The 13585-nt window shown below is 33.7% G+C and overlaps 1 protein-coding gene across 1 annotated transcript in view; it reads left to right on the top strand.

The window, feature by feature from the left end:
• Nucleotides 1–8891, top strand: part of LOC133610217 (aryl hydrocarbon receptor-like) — a 55534-nt gene extending 46643 nt beyond the window's left edge. The window contains exons 7-10 of the mRNA XM_061966338.1: nucleotides 3201–3391; nucleotides 3544–3653; nucleotides 3718–3859; nucleotides 7172–8891. Of these exons, the coding sequence (XP_061822322.1) occupies nucleotides 3201–3391; nucleotides 3544–3653; nucleotides 3718–3859; nucleotides 7172–8381 (1653 nt within the window). The 3' untranslated portion in view covers nucleotides 8382–8891. The remainder of the gene's footprint in view (nucleotides 1–3200; nucleotides 3392–3543; nucleotides 3654–3717; nucleotides 3860–7171) is intronic.
• Nucleotides 8892–13585: the final 4694 nt, after the last annotated feature.

The raw sequence follows: 13585 nt of genomic DNA on the forward strand, positions 1-13585 counted from the left end.
TTGAAAGGACTCGAAACTCAAAATGCAGTACTTAGGACTTGACTTGAGACTTTCCAGTCTTGACTTTGGACTTGACTCGGGGCTTGCCTGTCTTGACTCGGGACTTGACTCGGACTTGAGGGCAAAGACTTGAGACTTACTTGTGACTTGCAAAACAATGACTTGGTCCCACCTCTGGTCATTTCCCAACCAGTATTCTACCACACAAATACAACGCTGAAACAACATGCTTTTTAACAACGTTTATTCAATGTCAGGTTGTGACTTTGATTTGACCACTGTAATGATACCAAGTACAGAAGCGTATCTAGTCGATAATACTATGATTTGTATTGTCACAAAATCTTTTTTCCTTTTTTAAAAAAATTCATATTATGTTTATAAAGTCAGTAAGTACGTCCCTGGACACATGAGGACTTTGAATATGACCAATGTATGATCCTTTAAGCTACTTGGTATCGCATCGATACCTAAATGTGTGGTATCATCCAAAACCAATGTCAAGTATCAAAGAAGAGAAGAATAAGTGATTATTACATTTGAACAGAAGTGTAGATAGAACATGTTAAAACAGATGTTAACAGTAAATGAACAAGTAGATTAATGATCCATTTTTACAGTTTGTCCCTCATAATGTGTACAAAATAATAGGTGTATAAATGACACAATATGTTACTGCATACGTCAGCAGACTAATTAGGGGTCTTTGTTTGTTTACTTACTACTAAAAGACAAGTTGTCTAGTATGTTCACTATTTTATTTAAGGACTAAATTACAATAATAAACTAATGTTTCATGTACACTAACATTTTTTATTTATAATTTAAAATAAAGCCCATAATGTCATTGTTTGTGGGCCCCTTTATTTAGAAAAGTATCGAAATACATTTTGGTACCGGTACCAAAATATTGGTATCGGTACAACCCTATATGTATATGTATATATACATATGTATATATATATATATATATATATATATATATATATATATATATATATATATATTACATGTATACATATATATATATATATATATATATATATATATATATTACATGTATACATATATATATATATATATATATATATATATATATATATATATATATATATACATGTATACATATATATATATATATATATATATATATATATATATATATATATATATATACATGTATACATATATATATATATATATATATATATATATATATATATATATATATATATATATATATATATATATATGCATGTATGTGTGTGTGTGTATATATATATACAAGTAAAAGCCAGTAAATTAGAATATTTTGAAAAACTAGATTTATTTCAGTAATTGCATTCAAAAGGTGTAACTTGTACATTATACATGTAATATATATATATATATATATATATATATATATATATATATATATATATATATATATATATATTACATGTATACATATATATATATATATATATATATATATATATATATATATTACATGTATACATATATATATATATATATATATATATATATATATATATATATATATATATATATACATGTATACATATATATATATATATATATATATATATATATATATATATATACATGTATACATATATATATATATATATATATATATATATATATATATATATATATATATATATATATATATATATATATATATATGCATGTATGTGTGTGTGTGTATATATATATACAAGTAAAAGCCAGTAAATTAGAATATTTTGAAAAACTAGATTTATTTCAGTAATTGCATTCAAAAGGTGTAACTTGTACATTATATTTATTCATTGCACACAGACTGATGCATTCAAATGTTTATTTCATTTAATTTTGATGATTTGAAGTGGCAACAAATGAAAATCCAAAATTCCGTGTGTCACAAAATTAGAATATTGTGTAAGGCTAATACAAAAAAGGGATTTTTAGAAATGTTGGCCAACTGAAAAGTATGAAAATGAAAAATATGAGCATGTACAATACTCAATACTTGGTTGGAGCTCCTTTTGCCTCAATTACTGCGTTAATGCGGCGTGGCATGGAGTCGATGAGTTTCTGGCACTGCTCAGGTGTTATGAGAGCCCAGGTTGCTCTGATAGTGGCCTTCAACTCTTCTGCGTTTTTGGGTCTGGCATTCTGCATCTTCCTTTTCACAATACCCCACAGATTTTCTATGGGGCTAAGGTAAGGGGAGTTGGCGGGCCAATTTAGAACAGAAATACCATGGTCCGTAAACCAGGCACGGGTAGATTTTGCGCTGTGTGCAGGCGCCAAGTCCTGTTGGAACTTGAAATCTCCATCTCCATAGAGCAGGTCAGCAGCAGGAAGCATGAAGTGCTCTAAAACTTGCTGGTAGACGGCTGCGTTGACCCTGGATCTCAGGAAACAGAGTGGACCGACACCAGCAGATGACATGGCACCCCAAACCATCACTGATGGTGGAAACTTTACACTAGACTTCAGGCAACGTGGATCCTGTGCCTCTCCTGTCTTCCTCCAGACTCTGGGACCTCGAATTCCAAAGGAAATGCAAAATTTGCATGGTTGGGTGATGGTTTGGGGTGCCATGTCATCTGCTGGTGTCGGTCCACTCTGTTTCCTGAGATCCAGGGTCAACGCAGCCGTCTACCAGCAAGTTTTAGAGCACTTCATGTGTATGTATATATATATGTTTGTGTATATATATATATATGTATATATATATATATATGTATATATATATATATATGTTTGTGTATATATATATATATATATATATATATATATATATATATATATATATATATATATATATATATATATATATATATATATATATATATATATTGTGTCATCGCCCAGCCCTAATTATAATAAAAACCTTCTTCAAAAGAGTTTACAAAAACATTCTTTTAGTTGCTGACATATGACATATACGCGAATTTAATGTCTAAAATGTTTTAAAATAATTTTTATTTTATATTATTTTATTTATTTATTCTTAATATATTTTTTTCATAATATTATTATTATTATTATCCTTTTTTTAATCTTTTAAAAAAAAATGATGAATGATTTAGAATCAGAATAGATTAGAATCGTGCTTCGGATGTGAATTGTTTTTGGGGGTTTTTAGCCCTTTTATGCTGAAGCCAGCATCAGAATGTCACTGCCTTCTTCCTGCTCTTGGTCAGGCGCTCAAGTTCTCCGGCCACCTGAAGTACCTGAAGGAGGCGGCGGTGGCGGACAAGGGGAATCCCCCGCTGGCTCTCTTCGCCATCGCCACGCCTCTGCAGACGCCGTCCGTCATGGAGATCCGCACCAAGACGCTCATTTTCCAGACCAAACACCGCATGGACTTTGCGCCCATGGCCGTGGACACCAGGTGGGCACTTTTCAGGGTTCCCACATGGGCGTGTCACCATGGAGTCACAGGTCAACTCCGTGAACAAACAGTGTCATGTCCAAGGAGAAGCCGGAGTTTGAAAAGCCCTGGATGCAGCCATGAAGTGCAATATGTGCTATTGTTCTTGTCAGGGGCAAGCTGGTGTTGGGCTTCTCTGAGACGGAGTTGATCATGCCGGGGTCCGGCTATCAGTTCCTCCACGCCGCCGACATGATGTACTGCGCCGACAACCACGTCAGGAGTACGTCGCCCGCTTCCTCCTCCATCTTTGTATTTGGTGACGGCATCTTCCTTCCCTCCCGCAGTGATGAAAACCGGGGACAGCGGCTTCACTTTCTTCCGCCTGCTGACCAAAAGCAGACAGTGGCTGTGGGTCCAGGCCTCCGCCAGGGTGGTCTTCAAGGACGGGAGGCCCGACTTCATCATCGCTCGGCAGAAACCTCTCTCGTAAGTTTGTGACCAGGAAGTCTTCTTGGCCCATATGGTTTTTTCACCGTCCATACCAATACCGTTTGATAGTAGTCGTAAAATGTATTTTCTGGACTAAAGAGCGCGCATATAAGCCACGCCCACTAAATGTTCACAGCATAAATATGGTTCCATATATTAGCCGCACATATATACGCTTTATATGTATATATATATATATATATATATATATATATATATATATATATATATATATATATATATATACAGATATATACGCTTTATATATATACATATACATATATATATATAAAGCGTATATATCTGTATGTATGTATGTATGTGTATATATACAGTATATGTTTATGTATATATATGTATATGTATACATATATATATATATGTGTGTATATATATGTATATGTATACATATATATATATGTGAGTATATATATATATACATGTGTATATATATATATATACATATATATGTATATATGTGTATATATATATGAATGTATTTATATGTATGTATATATATATATAATGTGTATATATGTGTGTATATATGTATGTATTTATATGTATATGTATATATATATATATATATATATATATGTATGTGTGTGTGTATATGTATATATGTATATATATATATGTGTGTGTGTGTATATGTATATATGTATATATATATGTGTGTATATATATATATATGTGTGTATATATATATGTATATATATATGTATATATGTGTATATAAATGTATATATATGTGTATATATATGTGTATATAAATGTATATATATTTATATATGTATATATTTATGTGTATATAAATGTGTGTATATATATATATATATGCGTATATATATATATATATATATATATATATATATATATATATATATATATATATACATACACACACATATACAGGTAAAAGCCAGTAAATTAGAATATTTTGAAAAACTTGATTTATTTCAGTAATTGCATTCAAAAGGTGTAACTTGTACATTATATTTATTCATTGCACACAGACTGATGCATTCAAATGTTTATTTCATTTAATTTTGATGATTTGAAGTGGCAACAAATGAAAATCCAAAATGCCGTGTGTCACAAAATTAGAATATTACTTAAGGCTAATACAAAAAAGGGATTTTTAGAAATGTTGGCCAACTGAAAAGTATGAAAATGAAAAATATGAGCATGTACAATACTCAATACTTGGTTGGAGCTCCTTTTGCCTCAATTACTGCGTTAATGCGGCGTGGCATGGAGTCGATGAGTTTCTGGCACTGCTCAGGTGTTATGAGAGCCCAGGTTGCTCTGATAGTGGCCTTCAACTCTTCTGCGTTTTTGGGTCTGGCATTCTGCATCTTCCTTTTCACAATACCCCACAGATTTTCTATGGGGCTAAGGTCAGGGGAGTTGGCGGGCCAATTTAGAACAGAAATACCATGGTCCGTAAACCAGGCACGGGTAGATTTTGCGCTGTGTGCAGGCGCCAAGTCCTGTTGGAACTTGAAATCTCCATCTCCATAGAGCAGGTCAGCAGCAGGAAGCATGAAGTGCTCTAAAACTTGCTGGTAGACGGCTGCGTTGACCCTGGATCTCAGGAAACAGAGTGGACCGACACCAGCAGATGACATGGCACCCCAAACCATCACTGATGGTGGAAACTTTACACTAGACTTCAGGCAACGTGGATCCTGTGCCTCTCCTGTCTTCCTCCAGACTCTGGGACCTCGATTTCCAAAGGAAATGCAAAATTTGCTTTCGTCAGAAAACATGACTTTGGACCACTCAGCAGCAGTCCAGCTGGTGTCGGTCCACTCTGTTTCCTGAGAACCAGGGTCAACGCAGCCGTCTACCAGCAAGTTTCACTTCATGCTTCCTGCTGCTGACCTGCTCTATGGAGATGGAGATTTCAAGTTCCAACAGGACTTGGCGCCTGCACACAGCGCAAAATCTACCCGTGCCTGGTTTACGGACCATGGTATTTCTGTTCTAAATTGGCCCGCCAACTCCCCTGACCTTAGCCCCATAGAAAATCTGTGGGGTATTGTGAAAAGGAAGATGCAGAATGCCAGACCCAAAAACGCAGAAGAGTTGAAGGCCACTATCAGAGCAACCTGGGCTCTCATAACACCTGAGCAGTGCCAGAAACTCATCGACTCCATGCCACGCCGCATTAACGCAGTAATTGAGGCAAAAGGAGCTCCAACCAAGTATTGAGTATTGTACATGCTCATATTTTTCATTTTCATACTTTTCAGTTGGCCAACATTTCTAAATATCCCTTTTTTGTATTAGCCTTAAGTAATATTCTAATTTTGTGACACACGGAATTTTGGATTTTCATTTGTTGCCACTTCAAATCATCAAAATTAAATGAAATAAACATTTGAATGCATCAGTCTGTGTGCAATGAATAAATATAATGTACAAGTTACACCTTTTGAATGCAATTACTGAAATAAATCAAGTTTTTCAAAATATTCAAATTTACTGGCTTTTACCTGTATATATGTATATACAGTATATATATGCGTGTATATATATATATATATATATATATATATATATATATATATATATATACCGGTATATATACACACACATATATATATATATATGTATATATATATATATATATATATATATATATATATATATATATATATATATATATATATGAATGTATGTATATATTATATATACATATATATATATATATGAATGTATGTATATATTATATATACATATATATATGAATGTTTGTATATATTTTATATACATATATATATGAATGTTTGTATGTATATATATGTATATGTGTATATATATATATATATATATGAATGTATGTATATATTATATATACATATATATATGAATGTATGTATATATTATATATACATATATATATGAATGTTTGTATGTATATATATGTATATATATATATGTGTGTATATATATATATATATATATATATGTATATATATATATATATATAGTGTGGGCCCTCAGTGGAAATGGTTAGGACACCCTACTAAATACAACATTGAAACAACATGCTTTTTGATGATGTTTAATCAATGTCAGGTTGTGACGTTGATTTCACCATTGAATTTTGGTCGGGAACTGACCAAATTTCAATGGTGAAATCAACGTCACAACTAGTGACAAATATTGAATTGGTTTTGAAAATTAAAAATATCAAAATGGCCCCAGCCTTTTCTGATTTTTCATTGTCGGCCCTCAGTGGCAACATTATGGACCTTCTACTCTGCACGTCCACAAGTGATGCTTTGACTCTCCCCGCAGTAATGAAGAAGGAGAGGAACATTTCCAGAAGAGAAGACAGCAGCTGCCCTTCAATGTGACCACGGGAGAAGGAGTCCTCTATGACCTGGACCCCTTCACCATCCCCGCCCCAGAAGAGCCCCCCCTGGACCCCGGCTCCATCCTGGGCTCCTTACGCCGCCAGGACCGCTCTCTCTATTCCCAGCCGCAGCATCCCGGCCCCCGGCTCCCCGTCTTCCCCGCCCCGGACGACCCGGACCCCGACCTGCCCCAGCAGCCCCTGGAGATGGCCTTCCTGGACAGCCGCGCTCTGCTCAGCGTGCCGGGTCAAGCGCGCTCGCCTCGGGACGTCGGGGACCTCACGTCGCGGGTCATGCTGGACTCGCTGGAGCAGATCCTGGGGGACATCGGGGACGGCTTCCTGGACGGCCTGGAGGTGGACCAGAGGGAGCTGAGGGACTGGGAGAGCACGGTCCTGAGGATGAATGAAGAGAGGGAACTGAATGACATCCTGGCCAACGACGTGTTCTCCTACGTGGAGGAGGCGCTCTTGAGAGAGACGGGAGGGGATCTGACGGTGCCTTCGGACTCTTCACAGCAGACTTTGACACATTTGGACCGAGGACAGGAACCTCTATACCATCCAGACATGTCCCTGGGACACGTCTGGCCCGCGAGCGAGGGCGCTTACCAGGGGGGTTCCGCACGCTCTCACCATCTTGAAGCGCCTGACGTGACTCATCAGACTTGGCCTCCTACGGCGGCGAACTCCACGTTCCACCACACAGACTCGCACGCGCCAGCCTCGTGGCCTCGCCGTCACCACCACACGCCGGCGTCCGGCAGCTGCATGTTTGAGCGCGGCCCGGGCCCTCAGGTGGGCGCCAACCCCGCCTTCGCCCACCCGCACGCAGCGGGAGGAGAGTGGAACCCCGCCGCAGGTGAGACGCACGCGCATTGTCACGCCAGCGGCGAGATCTCGGGGCATCCGCTTGAGAACGGATCGTCGCAGTCCGCCATCTTCTGCTGGAACGGTCAAGCTCAGGTAAGTGGAGACCGCCCGTCACGCCAAAATGATCACCTGAAGGACCCCGAGCGAGTTAAACTAGGGCTGGGCGATATGGCTGAAAACTGTATCACGATATCAGGGGCCTCATGTATCAATCCACTTTATTTCTATAGCACATTTAAACAACACAAATGTTTCCAAAGTGCTGCACAACAATATTAAAAACAATATTCAAATATTATCCTTAACTCCACTAATGACTGAAAAAATATATATATATAAATATATATATATATAAAAACAATATAAAAATAAATATGATTAAAAAGGTAAAACCAATTAAAACAATAAATAAAAATCTAAATTGAAAAAAAAAAAGTGTTTTAATTATATATTAGAATTGAGAGTTGCGTAGATTTCTTACTAAAAATTTACATTTAAAAAAAAAATAATCAGAAAAAATTCAGATGTATTTACCATTTAAGCCACTAAATTTTAAAGGATAAAACATGTTTTTCCATATATTAGCCATACCGGAATATAAGCCGCGGATATATACGTTGTGAAATTAGTTATTTACACAGAAATATTTTGTAAATGTTTATTTACATACCTTTTCCCAAATGGTGTCTGTAACACGGCAGTAAAACGGCGGATCAGACAAAACAGACCCGCTAGCTGCGCAGGCTAGCTCTCCAATCAGCTAAGCAACATTTTAAAGGGTAAAACTAATTAAAACAATAAATTAAAATTAAAATTTTTAAAAATTTTATTTTTTAAATTATATATTAGTATTAATAGTTGCGTAGATCTCTTTCTAAAAATTAACATAAAAAAAAAAAATCCGAACAAATTCCGATCTATTTCCCGTATTAGCCACTAAATTTTAGAGGTGGAAATTATTTTACGATATATTAGCCATACCGGAATATAAGCCGCGGATATATATACGTTGTGAAATTAGTTATTTACACAGAAATATTTTGTAAATGTTTATTTACATATCTTTTCCCAAATGGTGTTTGTAACATGGCAGTAAAACGGCGGCACGCACAAAACAGACCCACTAGCTGCGCAGGCTAGCTCTCCAATCAGCTAAACAACATTTTAAAGGCTAAAACCAATTAAAACAATAAATAAAAATCTAAATGTAATCGTTTTAATTTTTTAAATTATATATTAGTTGCGTAGATCTTTTACTAAAAATTAACATTAAAAAAAAATTCTGATCTATTTACCGTATTAGCCACAAACTTTTAGGGGAGAAAAATATTTTTCCATACATTAGCCATACCGGAATAGAATCCGCAGATATATACGTTGTGAAATTAGTTATTTACACAGAAATAATTTGTAAATGTTTATTTGCATACCTTTTCCCAAATGGTGTCTGTAACACGGCAGTAAAACGGCGGATCAGACAAAACAGACCCGCTAGCTGCGCAGGCTAGCTCTCCAATCAGCTAAACAACATTTTAAAGGGTAAAACCAATTAAAACAATAAATAAAAATTTAAATTTAAATTTTTTTTAAATGTTTTATTATATATTAGTATTAATAGTTGCTTAGATCTCTTTCTAAAAATTAACATTAAAAAAAAAAAATCCGAACAAATTCCGATCTATTTCCCGTATTAGCCACTAAATTTTAGAGGTGGAAATTATTTTCCGATATATTAGCCATACCGGAATATAAGCCGCGGATATATATACGTTGTGAAATTAGTTATTTACACAGAAATATTTTGTAAATGTTTATTTACATATCTTTTCCCAAATGGTGTTTGTAACATGGCAGTAAAACGGCGGCACGCACAAAACAGACCCACTAGCTGCGCAGGCTAGCTCTCCAATCAGCTAAACAACATTTTAAAGGCTAAAACCAATTAAAACAATAAATAAAAATCTAAATGTAATCGTTTTAATTTTTTAAATTATATATTAGTTGCGTAGATCTTTTACTAAAAATTAACATAAAAAAAAAAATTCTGATCTATTTACCGTATTAGCCACAAAATTTTAGGGGAGAAAAATATTTTTCCATACATTAGCCATACCGGAATAGAATCCGCAGATATATACGTTGTGAAATTAGTTATTTACACAGAAATATTTTGTAAATGTTTATTTGCATACCTTTTCCCAAATGGTGTCTGTAACACGGCAGTAAAACGGCGGATCAGACAAAACAGACCCGCTAGCTGCGCAGGCTAGCTCTCCAATCAGCTAAACAACATTTTAAAGGGTAAAACCAATTAAAACAATAAATAAAAATTTAAATTTAAATTTTTTTTAAATGTTTTATTATATATTAGTATTAATAGTTGCGTAGATCTCTTTCTAAAAATTAACATTAAAAAAAAAAAATCCGAACAAATTCCGATCTATTTCCCGTATTAGCCACTAAATTTTAGAGGTGGAAATTATTTTCCCATATATTAGCCACACCGAAATATAAGCCGCGGATATATACGTTGTGAAATTAGTTATTTACACAGAAATATTTTGTAAATGTTTACCTTTTCCCAAATGGTGTTTGTAACATGGCAGTAAAACGGCGGCACGCACAAAACAGACCCACTAGCTGCGCAGGCTAGCTCTCCAATCAGCTAAACAACATTTTAAAGGCTAAAACCAATTAAAACAATAAATAAAAATCTAAATTTAATCGTTTTAATTTTTTTTATTATATATTAGTATTAAGAGTTGCGTAGATCTTTTACTAAAAATTAACATAAAAAAAAAATTCTGATCTATTTACCATATTAGCCACAAAATTTTAGGGGGGGAAATTATTTTTCCATACATTAGCCATATAGAATAGAAGCTGCAGATATATATGTTGTGAAATTAGTTATTTACACAGAAATATTTTGTAAATGTTTATTTACATACCTTTTCCCAAATGGTGTCTGTAACACGGCAGTAAAACGGCGGATCAGACAAAACAGACCCGCTAGCTGCGCAGGCTAGCTCTCCAATCAGCTAAGCAACATTTTAAAGGGTAAAACCAATTAAAACAATAAATTAAAATTAAAATTTTTAAAAATTTAATTTTTTAAATTATATATTAGTATTAATAGTTGCGTAGATCTCTTTCTAAAAATTAACATTAAAAAAAAAAATCCGAACAAATTCCGATCTATTTCCCGTATTAGCCACTAAATTTTAGAGGTGGAAATTATTTTCCGATATATTAGCCATACCGGAATATAAGCCGCGGATATATATACGTTGTGAAATTAGTTATTTACACAGAAATATTTTGTAAATGTTTATTTACATATCTTTTCCCAAATGGTGTTTGTAACATGGCAGTAAAACGGCGGCACGCACAAAACAGACCCACTAGCTGCGCAGGCTAGCTCTCCAATCAGCTAAACAACATTTTAAAGGCTAAAACCAATTAAAACAATAAATAAAAATCTAAATGTAATCGTTTTAAATTTTTTAAATTATATATTAGTTGCGTAGATCTTTTACTAAAAATTAACATTAAAAAAAAATTCTGATCTATTTACCGTATTAGCCACAAAATTTTAGGGGAGAAAAATATTTTTCCATACATTAGCCATACCGGAATAGAATCCGCAGATATATACGTTGTGAAATTAGTTATTTACACAGAAATAATTTGTAAATGTTTATTTGCATACCTTTTCCCAAATGGTGTCTGAAACACAGCAGTAAAACAGCTGATCAGACAAAACAGACCCGCTAGCTGCGCAGGCTAGTTCTCCAATCAGCTAAACAACATTTTAAAGGGTAAAACCAATTAAAACAATAAATAAAAATCTAAATTTAAAAAAAATTATATTTTTTAAATTATATATTAGTATTAATAGTTGTGTAGATCTCTTTCTAAAAATTAACATTAAAAAAAAAAAATCTGAACAAATTCCGATTTATTTACCGTATTCGCCACTAAATTTTAGGGGGGGAAATTATTTTCCCACATATTAGCCATACTGGAATATAAGCCGCGGATATATACGTTGTGAAATTAGTTATTTACACAGAAATATTTTGTAAATGTTTATTTACATACCTTTTCCCAAATGGTGTCTGAAACACAGCAGTAAAACGGCGGATCAGACAAAACAGACCCGCTAGCTGCGCAGGCTAGCTCTCCAATCAGCTAAGCAACATTTTAAAGGCTAAAACCAATTAAAACAATAAATAAAAATCTAAATGTAATCGTTTAAATTTTTTAAATTATATATTAGTTGCGTAGATCTTTTACTAAAAATTAACATAAAAAAAAAATTCTGATCTATTTACCGTATTAGCCACAAAATTTTAGGGGAGAAAAATATTTTTCCATACATTAGCCATACCGGAATAGAATCCGCAGATATATACGTTGTGAAATTAGTTATTTACACAGAAATATTTTGTAAATGTTTATTTACATACCTTTTCCCAAATGGTGTCTGTAACACGGCAGTAAAACGGCTGATCAGACAAAACAGACCCGCTAGCTGCGCAGGCTAGCTCTCCAATCAGCTGAACAACATTTTAAAGGGTAAAACCAATTAAAACAATAAATTAAAATTTAAATTTAAATTTTTTTTAAATTTTTTATTATATATTACTATTAATAGTTGCGTAGATCTCTTTCTAAAAATTAACATTAAAAAAAAAAAAAATCCGAACAAATTCCGATCTATTTACCGTATTCGCCACTAAATTTTAAGGGGGGGGAATTATTTTCCGATATATTAGCCACACCGGAATATAAGCCGCAGATATATGTTGTGAAATTAGTTATTTACACATAAATATTTTGTAAATGTTTATTTGCATACCTTTTCCCAAATGGTGTCTGTAACACGGCAGTAAAACGGCGGATCAGACAAAACAGACCCGCTAGCTGCGCAGGCTAGCTCTCCAATCAGCTAAGCAACATTTTAAAGGGTAAAACCAATTAAAACAATAAATAAAAATTTAAATTTAAATTTTTTAAATTTGTTATTATATATTAGTATTAAGAGTTGCGTAGATCTCTTTCTAAAAATTAACATAAAAAAAAAAAATCTGAACAAATTCAGATCTATTTACCGTATTAGCCACTAAATTTTAGGGGGGGGAATTATTTTCCCATATATTAGCCATACCGGAATATAAGTCGCGGATATATACGTTGTGAAATTAGTTATTAACACATAAATATTTTGTAAATGTTTATTTACATACCTTTTCCCAAATGGTGTCTGTAACACGGCAGTAAAACGGCTGATCAGACAAAACAGACCCGCCACCTGCGCAGGCTAGCTCTCCAATCAGCTAAACAACATTTTAAAGGGTAAAACCAATTAAAACAATAAATAAAAATCTAAAAATTTTTTTTTTTTTATTTCTTATTATATATTAGTATTAAGAGTTGCGTAGATCTCTTACTAAAAATTAACATAAAAAAAAAAATAA

This window comes from Nerophis lumbriciformis, linkage group LG11 (genome assembly GCF_033978685.3).
Source record: "Nerophis lumbriciformis linkage group LG11, RoL_Nlum_v2.1, whole genome shotgun sequence".
In the NCBI taxonomy this organism is placed as follows: domain Eukaryota; kingdom Metazoa; phylum Chordata; class Actinopteri; order Syngnathiformes; family Syngnathidae; genus Nerophis; species Nerophis lumbriciformis.